We start from the raw sequence: 22240 nt of genomic DNA, 5'->3' as shown, positions 1-22240 counted from the left end.
GTGTGATTTAGTCTGAGCCTAGCTATCATGATTTCCTCCCTTCTATTTCTTTCTTTATAAATATGAATTGTAATTGTCTTTTGCACTTGATGATACTCTTTGCCTTTCTGGTCTTTCTCCCACCTTTTCTGCCAGATCTCCATCCCTTTCTTCTTAATTACTGCTTTTCCTTCTCCTTTTCCAAGTTTAACTGGTAATGTGATTTCCTTTTGTAGTGCACTTTTTGCTAATCTATCAGCACAATCGTTCCCTTTCACCCCCTCATGAGCAGGCACCCAGCAGAACTGCAGATCTATGCCGCTTCTGTGAAGTCTTAACAGGCTGTGATTGATTTCTATGAGTATGTCTTCTCTGGCAGTTGTTGTTGACTGTATGCTTTGTAAACTGGATAATGAATCTGTGCATATCACCACCCTATCTGGTCTGACCTCTTCCACCCACTGTAATCCTATTACTACTGCCAGCATTTCTGCTGTATACACTGAATTCCGTTTTGATTACGTGATATCCTGTACAAAACCCCGTATTTTTTACAATTTTTTTATTTTTAAAAAGTGTGGTATTTCTTTATTCAAATAAACTATATGTGAGAATAGAGTACTTTAGAGTACTTTCAGAAATAATTAGCGAAATAAATTTAAAAAACGTAACAGAAAGAGATAGTGTAGCCTACTTTGTTGTTCAATTTGTGCGGGTTCCAGCGCATGTGGGTATTAGAGGGAATGAGGTAGTGGATCAACTGGCAAAATGTGGTTTGAAAGCAAACCAGATTGATATTATGGTACCCATCAGTAGAGCAGAAGTCAAATCTGTTACAAAAGTTGTTATCAAGCAACAATGGCAAAAACTATGGGACAGTAACACTAAAGGAAGACATTTATACCAGATACGGGAAGTAGGAACGGGAAGTACTTGGGGGAGTAGTAGAAGAGCATTAACAGCAGGATACAATTGGGTCACTCTGGATTAAATTCAACAATGCATCTGATTGGAAAACATCCAAATGGCAATTGTGATGGTTGCCAACAACCAGAGACAATACATCATGTAATTTTTAGCTGCCTGGATTATAACAGACAAAGACTCATTCTGAAAACTGCACTGGAACAACTCAACATCAAGGACATGGATTTCAAGTCAATATACGAAAGTAAATCAAGAAATGAAGCAAACAAGCTGGTCTTCAAATTCCTCAAAAGCACTAGTCTGAGGACAATGATTTAATATGAACATTTAATAAATCAACAGTAGGTGGCGATATATGCTCCAAGTGGAAGCGATTCGCCATTAAAGAAAAGAAGAAGAAGAAGAAGAAGAAGAAGAAGAAGAAGTACTGCGCAGGCGCCGAGGCGCGGAGGCGGCTACATTCAAAGTTTCAAACTGAAGACGTTAGCATCGAGGCTCGTTGACTTTAGCAGCTAAAGATAATGATAACCGTTTTAAGTAATGAGAAAGGGATAAAACAACACTATCCGTTTTAAAACAGCAGGAATACGCTCAGAACAACTACAAGGTATGAATTGTGGTGTATTGTTTTGTTGTTCATGTGGTTTTCGTCATATTGGCAGACAAACAGACGTTAGCGTTAAATACCGTAGTAGCTTTAACGTTACACTAAAATCAATGTGTTATCTTTGCTAGCGAGGTGTTCAATCATCCATTTGTCTTGTGTATTAAATGCAGAAAAATGCGAACTTATTAGCCTAAGTATTTGGGGGATAATATGTTTTGTTGAACGACGCTGAAGTTGGCTTCCGATTCAGAGCTTCCGATTCGGCAGTTAAGAGACATTTAATTTACAGCGCTGAGCGAACAATCCTCCGTGTTTGAACCTCTTAAATCGCTGCATAGCCGATTTATTGGGACTGGATTATCCCAGAGAGTCTAAAGATTCTTTATAACACAGTTTGAGATTTGTGAAACCTTAATTCTATTTGTGAAAATACAAAAACGGAAGATTTTGCTGCTTTTTTTTTACATCTAGACCACATAAGACCAGGTCCTGATCTAAAACCACTATACCTAGTAGGGCTGTGCAATTCATCGTATTTTAATCGCAATTACGATTTTGGCCTGCCACAATTACGAAAACAACATAATCGAAAAAACCGATTATTTTGCTTTGCTAGGTTGTGACAGTGCACTGCAACATATTTGATCAAATGTATTTGTATTTATCATATTTATATATGTTTAGTAGCTTGTTGAAGTGCGCTCCAAAATATTTGTTGATCTTGTTTATTGGTATTTATTATTTTGATATTATTTATTTAAATGTAGATATAAATGTATCATTTATTTTATTTATTTTTGTATTGGTTTTTCAGTTGAATTATATGTTCAGGGAAATCAACAGTTAAAAAGATACTGTTCAAATGATTATTTGTATTTAAAAGTTCAATAAATGGATGTTTTCAAAGTCAATGAATAATCGTATTTAATAATCGTGATATCAATTATTGACCAAAATAATCGTGATTATGATTTTTGCCATAATCGCACAGCCCTAATACCTAGACTCATCAAATCTGGACTGGATTATCCCAGAGAGTCTAAAGATTCTTTATAACACAGTTTGAGATTTGTGAAACCTTAATTCTATTTGTGAAAAGGAAAAAAAGGGAGATTTCAGTGCTTTTTTCGCATCTTGACCACATTGGACCAGGTCCTAATCTAAAACCACTATACCTAGACTCATCAAATCTGGACTGGATTATCCCAGAGAGGCTAAACATTCTTTAAAACACAGTTTTAGATTTGTGAAACCATTATTCTATTTGTGAAAATGAAAAAAGGGAGATTTCAGTGCTTTTTTTCGCAACTTGACCACATTGGACCAGGTCCTAATCTAAAACCACTATACCTAGACTCATCAAATCTGGACTGGATTATCCCAGAGAGTCTAAAGATTCTTTATAACACAGTTTGAGATTTGTGAAACCTTAATTCTATTTGTGAAAATGAAAAAAAGGGAGATTTCAGTGCTTTTTTCGCATCTTGACCACATTGGACCAGGTCCTAATCTAAAACCACTATACCTAGACTCATCAAATCTGGACTGGATTATCCCAGAGAGGCTAAACATTCTTTAAAACACCGTTTTAGATTTGTGAAACCATTATTCTATTTGTGAAAATGAAAAAAGGGAGATTTCAGTGCTTTTTTTCGCAACTTGACCACATTGGACCAGGTCCTAATCTAAAACCACTATACCTAGACTCATCAAATCTGGACTGGATTATCCCAGAGAGTCTAAAGATTCTTTATAACACAGGTTGAGATTTGTGAAACCTTAATTCTATTTGTGAAAATACAAAAAAGGGAGATTTCAGTGCTTTTTTCGCATTGTCTTGTCTTCCCCTGTGCTCCATGTTTGTTCGTCGTCGTTTCTCATCTATGATACCTGTTAGTCTCTTTGCTCTTGTCCATGCTACCTGTCACGCTCCATGTTTGTTCCTGAGGTTTTTTGTCCTGATCCTTCCTCGCACTCCCCCGGTTTTGGTATGTTAAGTTGTTCCTTGTTTTCTTTCATTCAGCTTTGGGAAATAAAGCTCGCTTTTTGTTACCTGACCTTTTAGTCCTTTTACTGCATTTGGGTCCTATTTTTCCCGAACCCTGACACTGAGTCTGCTTCAAATTAACTTATTATCCTCACTGGATCATTTTATTAAAGTTAAAGCAAAACTTACTAAAGCATTCTAACTGTTTATGCTTTAACAGCAATTAATAAATGATCCAGTCATAAATAATTTGCACCGCGTTGCTATGAGACACCACAGCGTGTTCTCAGTGTTCTGCTCATGCTGCTTTGCTTTTGGCTAACTGTTTTTGTTGTTCTGCTTTATGATTGTAATGCATGACTGTGCCAACATGTGTCTCCTCCTCCCTGCTCTTGTTTGTAGGCTGCACCTGCTTTTCAGGAGACCAGGCCTCGCAATTATCTTCTTTCTGCCAGTGCATCAGCGGTAAGAGTCCATCACAAACTGCAGGGTCTGTCACCCAGCAGGAGCTAGGCTAACATGCTAACAGGCACAGAGCCTTAGAACACCACATACTCCAAAAAACAGATGATGTAGCTCACATCAGGGCACAGAGCTGCTGCAGCCTCACCTGACCCAGCAGCTCGTTGGCTAAAGCTATTGAATGTTGTGTCTGAAGCATCCTGAGGCCACAGTGGCTTCAGAACATGTATATAGTCTATCTTAAAAAACATCTTGAATTTATTTGTAGAAAGTTTGTTTGTTATTTAACATGTATGGAGACCTTTTTTAGTTTCATACATTTTCAAAAATACATTGTTAGAATTTCTAAAAAGTACTCAAACCACTAAAATAATGTAAATGAAGCAAAAGGCTCCTGAAATCCTTTCACATGTACTCACCAGTGTAACGCTGCCTTGCTGGGGTCCCAGTATATTTAAACTGCATGGGATGACGGCTACTAATGAGCACGGCACATGATATATATTTGGAATGCTTTATGGATTGAAGTGGGGGCTGCACTTTGAATTCTTAAACAAGTTATGCTTGTCAGACTGTGGCATGACCTTTGCAACACAAATATAATAAAGTGAGCATGTTTAGCAAGTTTTGATATTGTTGCATGCTGTTTATACTCTTTTTGACATAGAAAAACTATGATTACTAATGTACATATAGCTTTACACTGGTATGATCTGGAACTGTGACAGGCTCTGAAAGACTCCAATCCACTGCCGTAGTTGCACTTATAAAGGGAAACAATGGCCTTAATGAGTCTAACTGGTCACAAAAACCAAACATTTTTAGATTTTTAGGGTTTTAGATCAGGACCTGGTCCAATGTGGTCAAGATGCGAAAAAAGCACTGAAATCTCCCTTTTTTTGTATTTTCACAAATAGAATAATGGTTTCACAAATCTAAAACGGTGTTATAAAGAATGTTTAGCCTCTCTGGGATAATTCAGTCCAGGTTTGATGAGTCTAGGTATAGTGGTTTTAGATCAGGACCTGGTCTTATGTGGTCTAGATGCAAAAAAAGCAGCAAAATCTTCCTTTTTTTGTATTTTCACAAATAGAATTAAGGTTTCACAAATCTCAAACTGTGTTATAAAGAATCTTTAGACTCTCTGGGTTAATCCAGTCCCAATAAATCGGCTATGCAGCGATTTAAGAGGTTCAAACACGGAGGATTGTTCGCTCAGCGCTGTAAATTAAATGTCTCTTAACTGCCGAATCGGAAGCTCTGAATCGGAAGCCATCTTCAGCGTCATTTTTGACGACAAGGGGGGAATCCATAGAGGTGGAAGAAGTATTCGGATCTTGTACTTAAGTATAAGTACCAGAATGTATTGTAGGAATACTCTGTTACATGTAAAAGTCCTGCATTTAAAATGTTACTCAAGAAAGAGTAAAAAGTATTAGCATCAACATATACCAAAAGTACTCATTATGCAGATTTGCCCATTTCAGAATAATATATATCATATGTTTTTTTTATTATAACTATTGATGTGTTTATGTGCTACCAAAGCTGGTAAAGGCGAAATAATACAATTGCAATACTCAAGTAAAGTCCCTCAGAATTGTAATTAATTGCAGTACTTGAGTAAATCTACTTGTTTATAGGTGCAATTTAATATCATATGTCAAGTTGGATTATAAAGGCTAAATCCTTATACAGCTAACGACTCACTTATAATATGATATTTTTGGGGTTGTTAATGTAATGCTCAAGCTAAAGATAAAGTCAGGCTCACCGATAATGCCATGTCTTATCAACTTAAATGTGATCATACACTGCAGAAGCTGTGTTTCCTGTATCAAGCTCTGTCTTTATCTCTTCCCAGTTGAAAATGGAGCCTCTGGATCCTGACAGAAATGAGTGAGTAGTCGTAGTATTTTCTGTCCAAACCTCAAAGCAACCGCCCACAGACAACCTAATTATCTTGCATTAACGATTAACTCATCATTATATACACCAGGGCTGAGGCTGTGTTTCATGTATTGTGTTTCAGGGGAGGCAGTGGATTCTCTAAGCGCCGCATTTCTTCGGTCAGTGCTACAAAACATTTGTATTGACAGACTATACATAATTTGACTTCTTATGTGAGAAAACCATTAGCCTAAAGTTTAACCATGACATTTGCAATATCTCCTTTTTAGATTTTAAAAGCACCACGAAGATCGATGAGACATTCTGACCCACAGCAACAAGAAATTGTGGTAACTGGATTACTTGATTACAAATGTTACCTGAGTGTTGGGAATTTGTATTGTAATTAAATGTATTTTTAAACCATTATATATTTATGAAATATAAATTCTGAACCAATCAAGGATTCAGTTTAGTGTTATTAACATTGTTTATGGCCTTATCTTTACATTATATATATTTTTTCACTAAGGTGGAGTGTCCCAAACCAGTCGAAAAGAGGGTTTCGAGAAGAGTCAGTTTTGCCCCTGCCAATGGTGTTCTCCTGTTTTCAAGGTGAGATACTAAAATGAAGGTAGTCTTGATTTTCTACAGACACAGGAATGTTCTCCTAACCAATATATTTTTTTACAGGGATGAAAAAAATGACTCTCCTGTTCGAAGTCCTTTACAAGAGTTAATACCAACATGTAAGTATAAAGTGTAGCGTGTATAAGTATGTGCATTTAAAAAAAAAAAAAAATGTTAACACCCATTTCATCTTTGTCTTGTGTTACTCCACAGCAGCAGCAGCCACACAAAATAGGTAAGGTGTCTTGATCGTTTGAAGCACTACCTATTCTGTGGTTCATCTTGTTACTGTCACAAAACATTGATTTTAGATGCTAATGTTTGACCTACAGTCACACCAAACCAATACAATGTATTGTATAACCAACACAAGTGTGTTCTCTTTCATAAGGGTCCAGTTGGCAAGCACTGAAGATAGCAAACAACACATTTTGGGTGAGAATATTAACTTTTAAACTCAAAAAAAATATTTCCAAATGCTCACATTATCTCTTATAGTGTAAAATGACTATTACTACATTTCAACTCTTCAATTTTAGGGATGGAAACCCTATTGAATGCCCCTCTGCATGCTTTTCAACAAACGGATGAGGTGAGCCTGAAGTCACTTTGCTGGGAATGGTTCAATTGCTTTGTAATGATTATATGTGGGAGGCGTGTGGCGCAGTGGACTAGTGCGTTGGTGTTCGGATCAGGGGAGCACAGGTTCAAACTAGGGATGGGAACAATTAATCGAATATTCAAAATTATTCAGGTATTCGAATATGAGAATATTTTTTTTGGGAGGGGTGCCTAAGTTGATTACATATTATCAAATGGAATAATTCAATGTATACGACAGTGCCATAGCTAAATGTGTTAGGTCTAAAGGTGTGTTTTGCTCCGCTCACCAGTCCCTCACAGCGGGCAGAGCTGCAGGTGCTGATCTCTCTCTCTCTCGTGTCCGGTTATACTTCACTCGCGTTTATGTCCAAATCCATCAGATCTAGCTTGTTCTAGCTAATGATATGGCTGCTGCCCCTCCCTACACGCAGATCACACAGACTCAAACCTCATCTTATGCCCAAATTCCAGCTGAGAGGGTCTTCTCTACAGCTGGCCTGATTGTGAATCGCCTCCGCACCCGCCTCTCCCCTGAGTAGACATGCTCATATTCTTAAACAAGAATGAGTATTGAATAGCTGCATTCTGTGCATAGGCCCTGTTACAGGTTGTTGATCTCTGTTGTGATAGGGTTACGTTACCCTAACCCGTTATGTTGTTCGTGTATGATCCCTCTTTCATTTAAAAACCAAGTTATGTTTTAAGCATGAAAGCTGTAGGCCTATAGCTGTCAACTGTTCAAACTGTGATCATCAGTTCAATACATTTGACAAATTCGACTTGGTTTCTATACTTATTTGAACATGTATTTATTTATTTTTCTAAATTTAAATGTTTTTCTTTTTTTTTGTAAATATTTTTCTCACTTTTTTATTTTATTTTATAGCATATGTACATTTCGGTTAATCGGTTAACCGTTTTTTTGGGGGTCGAATATTCGAATATACATTTGCTTTCAAATTCCCATCCCTAGTTCAAACCCCACTGCAGCCAGCATGTCGTTGTGTCCCTGGGCAAGGCACTTCACCCCAAATTGCTCCTGTGGGGATTGCCCACAGTATTGAGTATGTAAGTCGCTTTGGATAAAAGCGTCTAACAATTGACATGTAATGTAATTTTATATATATTATAATATATATATATATATTATATAATATAATATAATATAATATAATATATATATATATATATATATATATATATATATATATATATATATATATATATTATAATATATATAAAATTACATTACATGTCAATTGTATATTATAATGGTAATCAGGATTTCATGAGAAACTTGATATTTTTAACAAACATTCATTGAGCTAAAGCTACTTATCTTCACCAGGTCAACTTTGAGATGGACTTGATGGAGAAAACGATATTATTCTCGGATAATGCATTCATGGACATGACCCGGAGTCACACTATAAACATCGCCTGTGATGCAGAATTACTCGAAAATATTCCCCACCAAAACTATGATGTTTTACCCGCTAGAGGAGAGAAAACCTTCATGTTCGGTGCACGTGGTGCCTCTAGGGATATGACCCCAAGTGTTCCTGCTTTACTACCCACAAGCATTAACTTTAATTCAAGTGTAGAGAAGAGCAACATATCTTCAGCAATGCCTTTGTTGCATCCTGGATATGAAAACTTCCACGCAAACCTCTCTAAAATATCGGGCCCCAGCGTTAACCCTTTGACCACCAGAACCACGCCCGCTGCTGGTACATCCTCCGAAAAAGGAAACATCTCCATGGCCCAGATGAAAACAGTTTGTGTGGAGGAAGAAAATCGGGTTCCAACTTCAGCTGTGAAAAAGAAGTCTCTAAATACATCCAGAAAGATTGGTGACTTTTCTAATGGCAGTGCAATCTCTCCACAAGATGATATAAGCATGGATATGACTGAAGCTCAGACAGGCCGCATCCTGCGATCTACTGATGATGATGATCCCTTTCAGTGTTTTTTTCCCACGCAAGAAATGTACTCCCAACTCGAGAACAGAGTGCCACAGACAGCAGGGAAGACCAAACAGCAGCCAATCAGCAAAACACCGGCATCATTCAACCCTAAAGGTATTGCATTTCATATCAACTAAATAACTAAATGATTATTCAACTTAATGTTCCAACACTAATGTATTTCTTGCTTGTATTTGGTGTCTAGTTTGTCTTCATTATGCTGGTGTTATTTCACTACTTATAATTGAATATAGTCTAAACGGCATCTTATTTTATTTCAAATTTAGATATGATATCCGGGAGGAATCGTTCTATGCCGGCTCAGAGACACAGGGTGAGTTCATTATTATTTTTTACTGTGCTGTTACAGTGAATTTCCTATCTTTAAAGGTAGGGTAGGTAAGTTTGAGAAACCGGCTCGAGATCGCTAGAATTTGAAAATACACAACCGGAGAAAATCTGCCACTTCCTTACAGAGCCCCTCCTCCAACACACACGAACGCGCACATGACCAATGAGGGCACGAGATAAGTTTGTGCACAGATGGAAGGCTGACAGGCAGGTAGGCCATCCAGTTATTTTAGCCGGGCCGGCTCAGATGATTGGTCGTGCTTTTTACAGTACTACGGCTTCCACAGATGAAATTGTTTTATGGATTTTTTGTCAAAGCACTTAAGATATTCATTGCTATCGGGATGTTAAGAGCATTCCATGGAATATAACAAAAAGTGTATCTCGAGCCGGTTTCTCAAACTTACCTACCCTACCTTTAAGTCTGAAAGTCTTTCATGCCAAACAGAAATGAAATGAAACGTGTTATAGTAATTGATTGTATAATAATAGTATTGTTTTCACAACATTGTTTTAACACTTGTTTGTGTCTTTTCTTCTTCAGGTCACCCTTGATACTAAAGATGAATGCAGAGATAAAACCATAATGTTCGCTGCAAGCGACGAGTTTATGAATATGACTCCGAGTCACCCGGTCAACATTGCCAGTGGTTCATTGGCTCATCAAAAACAAAACATGGAGAGATCTCCCCCTGACAGTGCTTCATCTATGGACGAGAGGAAACGGGAAAATACTGGTGTGCCTGGCTCGTCTGCAAATGCTGTGGATCTTGGATTTAAAAACTTCCCTTCAAGTGTCTCTAAAGTTGGCACCCCCAGTGATAATCCAGCAATTGCTAGAATGGTACTTTCCTCTGCAGCATCCTCTAGGGAAACTGTCAAAGCAAACAGCTCCCTCTCCGAGCGTAAAAGTTATGTTGGTAAAGAGAATCAGTCACAAATGACATCTAGGAGCTTTGGAAAATCATTTAATGGAGGTACAATCTGTGCTGAAAATGACGGAAGCATGGATATGACTGAAGCTCAGACCGGCCACATTACAGGACCCACGGGATCAGATGAGCCTTTCCAGTTTATTTTTCCTATGTACACCAACAGTGAAAGTGTGAAGAAACGAGAGATGACTTCAGGAGCGAAGAAAAGCAAAGTGCTAGGATCTTCTGACCGCACAGGTATGGAAACTACAAACCTTTCCCCCTACATTTGTGAGAAAGAAACCAAAACAAGACCTTGAGATATAAAAATGCTAATGAAAATTGTAACATTTTAACCAATTTTGATTGTGGTAATGTGAATGGTGATGTGAATCAAAATGGCTTTGGGTTTACTAACTTACATTTTATTTAATTTTCTATCTCCACATATTAGGTATGGAAACCGAAAGAAATCCGGTAAGCTTAAAATCAATTACTTTTTTAGTTTTCCTGTGCATTAACTTTATGCAAAATGAATTGTATACAGCAACTTTGTATGAATTATTAAGTTACATTTTATAGAGCTGTATATCTTTATGTGGTTATATTTTGATTCAGCTGAAATAAACTAATTCCTTAAGTTTTGCAGAATCGCAGTAAATGCACTTTTTAATGTTATTTGAAGGTCGATGTTTTCTATGACTGACCACTTACAGTTATTGTTGTTTTCTCCACACACAGGTCAAATTTGATAACAAAGAGAAAACAGTCAGGTTCAATGCTGACGATGCCTGGATGGATTTGACAAGAAGTCACACGGCAAAAATTGACACCAATATACAACTACAGTCACAACCAAATGTGGACTTCCTTCCGGCCCGTGGAGAGAAAACTGTGAGGTTCAATGCTGACGATGCCTGGATGGATTTGACAAGAAGTCACACGGCAAAAATTGACACCAATATACAACTACAGTCACAACCAAATGTGGACTTCCTTCTGGCCTGTGGAGAGAAAACTGTGAGGTTCAATGCTGACGATGCCTGTATGGATTTGACAAGAAGTCACACGGCAAAAATTGACACCAATATACAACTACAGTCACAACCAAATGTGGATTTTTTACCGGCCTGTGGAGAGAAAACTGTCAGGTTCAATGCTGACGATGCCTGTATGGATATGACAAGAAGTCACACGGCAAAAATTGACACCAATATACAACTACAGTCACAACCAAATGTGGATTTTTTACCGGCCTGTGGAGAGAAAACTGTGAGGTTCAATGCTGACGATGCCTGTATGGATATGACAAGAAGTCACACGGCAAAAATTGACACCAATATACAACTACAGTCACAACCAAATGTGGATTTTTTACCGGCCTGTGGAGAGAAAACTGTGAGGTTCAATGCTGACGATGCCTGTATGGATGTGACAAGAAGTCACACGGCAAACATTGACACCAATATACAACTACTGTCACAACCAAATGTGGACTTCCTTCCGGCCTGTGGAGAGAAAACTGTGAGGTTCAATGCTGACGATGCCTGTATGGAGGTGACAAGAAGTCACACGGCAAAAATTGACACCAACATACAACTGCAGCCACAACCAAATCTGGATTTTTTACCGGCCTGTGGAGAGAAATCTGTCAGGTTCAATGCTGACGATGCCTGTATGGATGTGACGCGAAGCCACAGTGTAAATATTGCTACAGATTTAAAACAGCAGCCACACAACAATGTGGACTTCTTACCAGCTTGTGTGCAGAAAACAATGAGGTTCAGTGCAAATGATGCAGCTAAAGATGTGACAAGAAGTCGCACTGTAAACATTTCCACTGATTTTGAACCAAAGTCTTACCAAAATGTGGAAAGTCTACCTGCTTGTGGAGAAAAAACTGTCAAGTTCAATGCCACTGATGCGGCTATGGATGTGACCGAGTTCCTTGCTGTAAACATTGCCAGCAATTCAGAATCAGATCCACATCTTCCACACAGAGAATCTAACATATTATCCACCAATGAAAACAGTGATTTCCCTTTATCTGCAAAGAAGACGCAGCGACCGCTTAGAAACCGATCTGCACACGTTTTGGATAACGGATTTAAAAACACCCTGTCCATTAAAAGTGGTGCTAATGCCGTGAACACCGGAGAAGTGGCTGCTGCTGCAGGCCTTCAAGAAACTGTCAACACAAATGGCCCACTTGGAAAACAGAAGCCCAATGTGGATACTGAAAATGAAGCTCCAGGGTACATTTCAGCTTTAATGGAGAAGCCGGTAAACAAAACCATGACAGAAGATCCACAGGACGATGTAAGCATGGATATGACTGAAGCTCAAACGCGTAGCATTCTGGGACAAACATGTACAGATGAGCCACCTCAATGCCCCCAGATCAATGAAGCACTAGGATCATCCAACTCTGATGGTCTGGAAATCATAAACCTTCCCGATTCTCTAGACTCAAAAGAAACGTACAACTGGAAGGAACCTGAACCAATAAATCAAACGTGTACTTTACCACAGAAGATGGAGAGTAATCCTGGTGCCGTTGTTGACGCTGCGCCTTCACGGAAGTCTAGACGATTTAGTTTAGCCGATATTCAGTCAAAAGTGAGGCGTTTAAGCCACATGATGAACACAGCTCCTGATACTATCGCCTTGGACAGCTGCACAGCACCTGTGCCTGGACTGGAAAGCGAAATGGACCAAAACTCAATGGACAAAACAACATCCCTACCTGTAACAGAGCCTGAACATGAAATGGGTTTACTAAATACAGAAGAAAATCCACAAGCTCAATGTCTTACGCAAGAAGAACCCTACCCTACTACCCCTTACAACTTGAAGACTAAACAACTGATGTCCAGACTCTCAGTAGGAGGCTTTAAGGCAAAACTCCCGCAAAGAAACAAACCCGATCAAAAAAAGGAGTCTTCTGCGGGAGAACATACAAGGACAGTGAATGTTACTAATCAACTGAGCAACTTCGACGATGATGTGAGCGATATCTTCGACGAGGAGCTTGGAAGCTTTGAAGATGTGTCAGAAACACTGGACATGAGTCCCCCGAAAGCCACAGAAAAAGAGAGTGCTACCCAGGACTTATACATGGAAGAGCTTTTACAGGACAACTTATTTCAACAGGACTTGAGCAGCAGCGTAAAGAGCAAAAAGAGACCTTTGCCAGAGGAGGAAAATAACACACGGGATGAGAAGAGATGGATGGCATACAATGAGGCAGCCACTGAGGGTGAAAAGGTATGTCAAATTAGAGTACTGTCAAGTCTCAAGTAATGGATGGGATCTTTATTAAGCCTTAAAGGATTGCTTCACCCCCAAAATAATCGCCAATTACTCACCCTTTGTTAGCTTGACCTTGTGAAGAAAACTTTCTTACATGCCTCCATTATGAAATACAACTTTGAAAACGTATACAACTCTCATTGAATTAAAGAAATTAGGTGTCGCTTAGAACAAACGATCATTTTGGGAGATGAGGTATTCTCTTAAATCCTTATCATTCATTTTTATATAGAATATCAAACTTCTTTCTTAAACATAAAGGAATTTGTATTCCCTACTTTTTTTTCAGGTTTTGTTCATTTTGCCCTTTTATTAATTGCTATTTTGAATTGCAACCCCTTCTTTGCTGTTTTGACACATTAAAGGCCTTCTATTGAGTCAAAATACATAATTTTGGCTTTTAATTTTGTAACAACTGTAGGTAGTGATGGTTTCATTACAGTAGATTGAGTATGACATGACTGTTGTCCTGATAGGATTATAGTTTATTAGATTATAGAATTGTATTATCCTGAATGTAATGGTAATGGTGATTTACTTCTCTTTGCTTAAGTACTATTGAGAATTAATAGCCTATTATATTGTAGTTTTTTGTCATAGAGATTCCTAATTTGTTTTATTGGTTGCCAGGGATTACAGTCTGAAGTTGAGGAGTGTGACGGCAACATTACTGCAGCTCCGAGCATGACGGCATACACCACAGATTACGCCACCAGCAGTCACACAGCCAGCACGAGATGTGAAGCTACTTTTGAATCAAGTACCGGTAAGTTGTTTTGGATTCACGTCATTAAAACCCTTTTTCAACTATGTTTCTTCACAATAAGAATTCTTCTTCTTCGTTCTTTCAGCTTCCAAACAAAGCCTGTTTGAATCACAGCTTGAAGACTACACCATTGAGAGGGTAGGTTGTTGATGTGTTTTAAAACTAGATAGATTTGTTTGAAATATTCGTTTTTACTCGATTATTTATGGTCTACAATGTTTTTTACAGAAATTAGAAGATGGCACCATTACAGTGTCGGAGTTCTTTAAAGTCTTCTACATAGATTTTGTCATTCATTATCATCGAAGGAGCAGCCTCCCTGGCAGAGTAAGTCGATCTTCATTTATTAAAAACATAATATATGTATACAAATATACAACAGCAAAAAATAGAGCCGTCATCTATCGTGTTGTGTTTGCAGCTTCAGTTGGACACAGATCGCACACAGATGGATTTATTGAAGGACAAACACATCAACGGTCCCAAAATGACGGTGTATGAAACAGACGTCCTGAACGTCACAGAGATGGTGGAGGGGTATGTACGCTTAATATTGTATAAAACATTTACAACTGAGATTAATATGTGTAGAAGTTTGACACATTGAGCTTCCCTGAGTGTTCATGTCTTATTTTTTGTCTGCTTTGCCCCCTAAATGCCCTTAAAAAGCAGCATATCTTGTATTGAATTCGATTGTAAATGGCATCGTATGAAGTATGTTGTTCTGTATATATGGGGCTTCTTACATTTCTTTATACATACTGTATTTGATCCGGATAGTGTTTCAAGAAGTTAAATTATGACTGAAGCTCAAACCAAAGCCTGTTGTGTTTTCTCCCCAGGTTGAAGGAGAGGATGCAGGACTTGGACAGACCACTAAAGATTGTTAATCGAGTTTTGTGGGAAGAAGTGAGAAATGCTTCAGAGGAAGAGGTATTACATGCTAACTCCAGTGCATAGGGATGGGTACAGAGCCCCGGTATTAAACGGGCCCAGAGGCTGAATTATTAAAGACCGTGGTACCGTTAAGCTCCGACGTTATAGGTGTTTTTATCAGTACTGGAGACATTTAAAAAATATATGTCATATATATTATTGCTACACAAACATTATATTGTAGTTTTAGTGTCGCCAACTCTGTTTCTAGTCAAAAAGACTGCAAAATGCGTCTATGATTATTTTTAGTATTTTCGATCTTTCCAATCCAGACGAGAGATCTCTCTCTCCCGTCTGTGTGCGAGGGGGCGGGGCAGTTTACACACACGCAGCTGCTACATGCAGCAACACACACACACACGGAGGAGATGGCGGAGAGAACGCGCTCCGAGGTGTGGTTAAACTTTACCCGTCTCGATGTGGACAATGCTCGTTACCAAAAGTGCAATAAGAGTTTAGTATCTAAGGGCGGTAACACGAGCAATTTGTCTAAACATTTAGCAAAAGTGCTCCACATTCAGACGGAGAACTGTCTTTCTAGCTCTGTAGCCCCATCCACGAGTAACGTTTCCACGTCAGGTGTTATGTATGCTAGCAGCAACACACGGAGTTAACTCAATGATACAAACATGGGTTAATGATTAGAGGGAACTGAGGTATTTATGTTGTTAAAGTTTCAGCTATTCTGTTTACAGTTCTGTCATCATATTATTTAATACGATTTGTTAAAACATTGTTGTTTCTTTTGATGTGAAATATTATTTATTTAATTTAAATAAAAAGCAATGTTAGTTTTGTTCACAATTTGTTTAGTTCATTTACCTTATTTTTTTCTCCAAAAGAACCGACAAGAGTACCGTTAAAAGACCGGATCGATAAGCGGTAGTAGTACCGTTAAAACCTTAACGATACCCATCCCTACCAGTGTATTACGTCTATGTTAATACGTTTGTTAATTTTGCACAAAGGCAGTGTAAAAAGGAACCTAATTCCCGTCCTTTTAAAGAGATGCGTGTGATTTTATATTTGGCGATTTTAGCAGATGTCCTTTGCTGTGTGTGTAGATGTAGCATATGATCTTTTTCCTGACCCTCACTGTGTTTGTTTGGATTCACAGCTCAAATCATGGGATGCAAAACTAAAAGAGAGATATAACCTCTTCAGGAAGACGAGCAAAGTTCAGTCGCATGAAATGAAGGAGGTCTTGTACACCGAGCTTGTGCTGGCTAACCTGGTAAGAGCCTTCACACAGAAATACTCAATTTCAACAATCGAATAGTAGAAGCTAATTGCCTTTTATTCATATTTTCAGGAGGAGCAACAGACGTTGAGAGGAACGATTAAGGAAGCAGATGAGATGATAAAGAGTTTGGATGACTGTATTCACGAATTACAAACAGGTAAGGATAGAGTGGCGAAGTCCCTCCCTTTCCGGGGGATCTCCATGGGACCTTATTTCCGAAAAAGTTTGTATTTAAGTCAATTGTGCCACGAATTACACATATGATGTTTGTCAATTTAAAAGATAATTTTTCAAGTCAAAAAATTTTAAATGTGTCGTAAAAATGTGAAGTAACACTTTTTTTTGTGTGAAACCGCTCAATGAACTACATCTCCCGTCTCGCACCACACACCAAGACGGCCGTCACGTTGGCACATTTCACTTCTTTCTTTCAGAATGAGGCTAAGTATTAAAAGAGGTGAAAATCACTCCAAGTCTGGGCATGTTGAGAGCTGTACATACACACAAGGGGAGTTGGTCGGTTCGTAAGAGCCAGCATGCGGGACCGGGATTCTGGGATTTGTAGAGTTTCTAGTTGCGTATTTTTCATAGTCTTATATTTCAACAGTTTTACGACAAACTGTGACTTTTTTGACATGGAAATTATTTTTTAAGATTGACAAACATCATATGTGTAATTCATGGCACAATTCAAACGGGATCGAAAGATAATCTTTCTCTCCCCATTGACTTCAATACATAATTTTTCCGAAATAAGGTCCCATGGGTAGGAAGTAGATGGGCGGGACTTCGCCTCTCTATACTACGGAAACATTTGGTCATGGCTGTGCAGTTCTCCTTGCCTCCTTCTCTGTATACTGGGCAAATTATTCAGTAACTCTTTTTGTTATTCCTGTTTTTAGAACTTGCTGCAGTTGAAGAAAAAGGATTTGAAGACAAACCAAGTCTGAAATCCCTTCAGGAAGGTAACTTTGAATACTACTTTATTTATTCATTTACTTATTGTTGTGTTCTTCAAATGAATATGTTATTAATATTGATTTATTTGACAGATATGCAGGAAGCCACTGAGGCTTTGGCTGACAAAGACCGGTCAGTTGAGAATTTGAATACAAATCTTCCTCATGCCTAAGTTACAGAAAGTTATTTGGTAACTAATTTTATTTTGTTTTGCCACAGACAAATAGCCGAACTGGAGATGCAGAAGAAGCAGAGTTCAAACAAACAGAACAAGCTGAGAACAGAGACGAGGAGACTGGAGAGTCACGTCAGCACGCTTCATCTGTGAGTTTATCATTTTAACTGTTCATTTTTGCTTTCAGAATACACAGCAATAATCTACTTTCAACCACCAAAACCTGCTTTTTTTAAAAAACATTTTCTTTACATCTCTTACCTCAGGTTAAATGAATGGAAGTTTACAGAAAGGAGCGACAACTCCACCATCTACACTTTCCTCCACGAGACCCTTCATCTACAGCTGCTGTTTGAGAAACCCAATGGTGAGTGGTCTTCAACAGAAACCAACGAGTCAATGGTTATTTGTTTTTAAACTGTAGATATGTCAACAAGCTTCTACACAGTGGACAGCATTAGTCCTGTTTCTACAATAATTTACTTTTTTTTCAGGAGCTCATATGCAGGTACAAGTGTTGTTCACCTCCTAAACTATGTATTCTGTTTCCTAGACAGACTTTCACATCACTGATTACGATTAGCGATTTCATTTACAGCAAGTCTCAAGCTCAAGTTCTTTCAAAGACAGGGTGTCCGCGGGGTCTTAAAAAGTATTAAAAGTTGATGAATCAATTTAGCGAAAAATTAAGGCTATTAAAAAATATTAAACGGCATTTCCAAGGTATTACATTTTGTAGCTTGTTTTCAATAAGTATATAAATTGTCCAAAGAGGTTGTATTCTACAGTGTGCCTGAATGTAATCATTGCGTAGGTGTGTAGTGTGATTCTGTGTCGTTTATTTATGGCATCCCGTTGGATTTGACGTCATCTGAACAGCACATCGCACGCTCACTGCTTGATAGCGCGCGAAGGTCCGTTTACGCCGGTTGTTAAACAACATCGTTATGGGGAAATGCAAGTTTGCGTCCAAATGGTTGGAAGATAAGGAGGAAGGACAATCAATACTGTATATAGTAAATGTGAGGTAAAGTGTGTCGCCAATGTAACCGGTTAAAACTCCAAGTGACGATGAGGTCTTAAAATGTATGGAAAGGGTCTTAAAAAAGGTCTTGAAAGGTCTTACATTTGACTTCAGGATTCCTGCATATACCCTGATGAATGATTTGTACCTTTTGTGTTATTTTTGCAGGAAATGATGCTGATAAGTCTGAGAGGAAGATATCACACATCACATTTAATCTTCAACTCGATGGTGAGTAAAAACCAAACAGAAAGTAGCTAGTCATAAAGGGTCATTTACAATAAATTGGCAGAACCTGTGTGATCCAAATTGTGTGCAGACGAATATAACATACATTTTGAGCATGGGGGACGTTTTTGAGACTGGTCATTGGTGTTAACATCAACTGCTCTTTTGTTTTTTACTAGATGAGAAGTCGCAGGACCACGCCCGCCTCGTTCACAAACTGCTCTCTCAGTACGTAGAGGGAAACGCTGACTGTGTGGAGAAGTATCCAACAAGCAGACATGTTCCAACGGTATGTGTGTGTGAAGGGGTTTTGTATTTATCTTGTTTGTGTTCAGACTTTTTTAAGTTTTTCTATTCAGTACACTTGTAGAATTCTGTGTCAAAGTTGTCTCCGTTTGCTTTGGTGAAAATACAATTTTACACGGTTACTCTGAAACCTTACACTGAGGTATTGTCTCCTGTTTTGTGAAGCTGCTGCACGATGTTAGCCTGGTGGTGAGTCGCTGTCGGCTGCTGGGGGAGGAGCTGCGTCTGCTGAACATGTGGGGGAGTATGAGGCTCGATATTCTCAGCATCAGCTGTGTGGACACTCAGTAAGAACTCTTACCCACAAATAATAACCAGTCCTTGCCGTATTGGAAAGAAAATGTATAATAAAAGATGTAAAATCTGTCATTAATGGGTGCGCTAATTTACCATTGTATATACTCAAAGCTACAAACAAGCTAAGCTATCTTTATATAATTAATTTTCTTATTTCCCTTTCTCTAGAGTGCACATTGTCTTCAGCCGTCTCAAGACATTTTCCAAGTTTGAGGTGATCTTCTCGGTCAGTTTGATCGACTGCCACTGTGTCCTTAAAGTGCAGAGCTTCAAGAACATGATCGGAAACACAACGTAAGTTTGACTCAAATACACATTTAGTCGTTTAGACACTTCACCCCAAATTGCTCCTGTGGGGATTGTCCACAGTACCGAATGCATGTAAGTCGCTTTGGATAAAAGCGTCTAACAAATGACATGTAATGTAATCAAAATGAAGTGAGGTTGTGCTTATGGCTTTTTGGGTGGAAGGAAATGCAGCTCTGAATAAAAATGTGTCTGGGGTAGCACAATGATATGTTAGCTAGAATATCTAACCACTTCCTCACAAACAATACTATTTTATGCTTTCATGTTTTTGCAGGATCGAACCGATCGAGGAGATTGTGGCGTCTTTCAGTCCGGCCAAGAACGTCCTGACAAAGATTGTCAAAAAGATTCATGAAACTCTGCTCTGTTGAGACCAGGACGTTCATTCATTCATTCATTAAACTCCTTTGTATAGTATAGATGTCGACAAACTATAAGAAAAAATGTAAATAGTGTACAGTAATTTTTTTCTATTCTCAAGTATTTTTCACTGTATTTCATGTCCCAATTAAGTACTTGTTGACATACATGTCATGGTGTGCCAACGTACACGTTCAAATTGTTAGAATACATTGTTTTGGTTTCTTTAAAACACTTTGTCACAGCTGCCTTGCTAAATGTAGGTTACTCAAGTCATGCTCAAAGGCCGTTTATCTAAATATGTTTGACTTAATTCCTATTTGCTTAGTGATGTGAGCAATTTAAAAGAAACAAATGCACTTCACTGGTCTGAAATAACTTCAGTGCAGTTTCCGGAGTTGCCTCCTACTTTGTTTACTTGTGTACAGCACGTTTCATTTTATCGTAGTTTAGTACTGAACGTACGTTTTGTTCATAATGCTATTACCACAGTTCCTCCAATCTTTTGACAAAAAAAATGAAATGTTTTGTACTTTTTAAAATCTCAAATAAAGGCTTGACAATTAAATGTTTCTTCTTTCTGTCTTTGAAGGTTGTATTTCCAGTCTCACTTAAACAGCCATTTGAAGGAGGACCTGCATGAAGAGCAAATTCACCCTTAGTGTCAAATGCTATACAGTTATTACAGGGTGTCCGCGGGGTCTTAAAAAGTATTAAAAGTTGATAAATCAATTTAGCGAAAATGAAGGCTATTAAAAAGTAATAAACGGCATTTTCCAAGGTATTACATTTTGTAGCTTGTTTTCAATAAGTATATAAATGGTCCAAAGAGGTTGTATTCTACAGTCTGCCTGAATGTAATCATTGCGTAGGTGTGTAGTGTGATTCTGTGTAGTTTATTTATGGCATCCCGTTGGGTTTGACGTCATCTGAACAGGACATCGCACGCTCACTGCTTGATAGTAGTGATGGGAATTATGGCTCTTTGAAGGGAGCCGGATCTTATGGCTCCGTTCCTTTCAAAGAGCCGTTCAAAAGAGCCGTTCAAAAGAGCCGTTTTTTTAAGGTTACTAGGTTTATCTGCAAAATAATCACCAGGATAATGATTGACTGTATTGCCAGACCTAATGTCAATAATCGGCATTGTAAACATGACACAAGGTGGCGCCATATCCATGTCATCATGTCAGTGAATGTACTTTGAATTTACCCTCTGTATGTGTTAAGTAAATAAAGTTGCCTTGCCTTGAATGAAATTCATGCAACTCTTAATATTAGATACTGTGTTTTTAAGTGGCGATGGAGATTATTTGTTGATCCTGCTTTAAAGGATATTTTGCCTTTACAAATGGTGCGCTTTATCACTGCCTGGGTTTTGGTTGAAGTGAATCCAAATGCTGCTGCGTTTTCGCGTTTGGCTCATTTACCATCCGAAAAACACGTTGTCTACCTGTCCTGTACCACTTGTTATGACTTCTCTCTCTCGCGTATTCCGTTAAGACCCACCCCATCTCACTCCTCGTGCTGAAACCTACCAAACAGAGTAGGGGCGGATCTTCACAGAATACGTTTGGGGAACAAAATCAAGCTTTTTAAAAGGCGAGTGGATTTTGGCAGGCAGTGAGTGCGGACCAACGATTGAACGATAACAAGAACGGCTCTCACAAAGTAGGACTCGGTTCCCCTCGTTCGTACCAAAGAGCCGTTCAAAAGAATCGGCTCGTTCGCGACCGACACATCACTACTTGATAGCGCGCGAAGGTCCGTTTACGCCGGTTGTTAAACAACATCGTTATGGGGAAATGCAAGTTTGCGTCCAAATGGTTGGAAGATTAGGAGGAAGGACAATCAATACTGTATATAGTAAATGTGAGGTAAAGTGTGTCGCCAATGTAACCGGTTAAAACTCGAAGTGGCGATGAGGTCTTAAAATGTATGGAAAGGGTCTTCTAAAAAGTATTACATTTGACTGCAGGATTCCTGCATATACAGTTATTAGACTTTAGA

The 22240-nt window shown here is 38.5% G+C and overlaps 1 protein-coding gene across 4 annotated transcripts; it reads left to right on the top strand.

Moving 5' to 3' along the window:
* The first annotated feature begins 1335 nt into the window (after positions 1 to 1335).
* knl1 (kinetochore scaffold 1) lies at positions 1336 to 20801 on the top strand. 4 transcript variants are annotated; one of them, XM_034135658.1, is made up of 31 exons: positions 1336 to 1513; positions 5827 to 5861; positions 5995 to 6031; positions 6143 to 6202; positions 6385 to 6467; positions 6546 to 6601; positions 6696 to 6717; positions 6874 to 6917; positions 7022 to 7074; positions 8434 to 9166; positions 9340 to 9386; positions 9948 to 10575; positions 10772 to 10794; positions 11059 to 11216; positions 11469 to 13584; positions 14260 to 14395; positions 14481 to 14533; positions 14624 to 14722; positions 14817 to 14932; positions 15238 to 15328; positions 16449 to 16565; positions 16644 to 16731; positions 17477 to 17539; positions 17627 to 17666; positions 17754 to 17858; positions 17976 to 18076; positions 18902 to 18964; positions 19141 to 19250; positions 19433 to 19554; positions 19733 to 19858; positions 20148 to 20801. In XM_034135658.1, the coding sequence occupies exons 2-31, from the start codon at positions 5833 to 5835 to the stop codon at positions 20242 to 20244; spliced, it is 5616 nt and encodes a 1871-aa protein (XP_033991549.1). In that variant the 5' UTR covers positions 1336 to 1513; positions 5827 to 5832; the 3' UTR covers positions 20245 to 20801. The 4 variants fall into 4 exon arrangements, with proteins under 4 accessions (XP_033991549.1, XP_033991547.1, XP_033991548.1 ...); XM_034135656.1 differs by adding an exon at positions 3903 to 3965 and having other exon boundaries at positions 1337 to 1513; positions 11059 to 13584; XM_034135657.1 differs by having other exon boundaries at positions 1337 to 1513; positions 6699 to 6717; positions 11059 to 13584.
* Positions 20802 to 22240: the final 1439 nt, after the last annotated feature.

Source organism: Trematomus bernacchii, unplaced genomic scaffold (assembly GCF_902827165.1).
Source record: "Trematomus bernacchii unplaced genomic scaffold, fTreBer1.1, whole genome shotgun sequence".
NCBI classification, from domain to species: Eukaryota; Metazoa; Chordata; class Actinopteri; order Perciformes; family Nototheniidae; genus Trematomus; species Trematomus bernacchii.
Note: the sequence above shows the minus strand (reverse complement) of the source record. Positions and strands in the feature narration are given on the sequence as shown.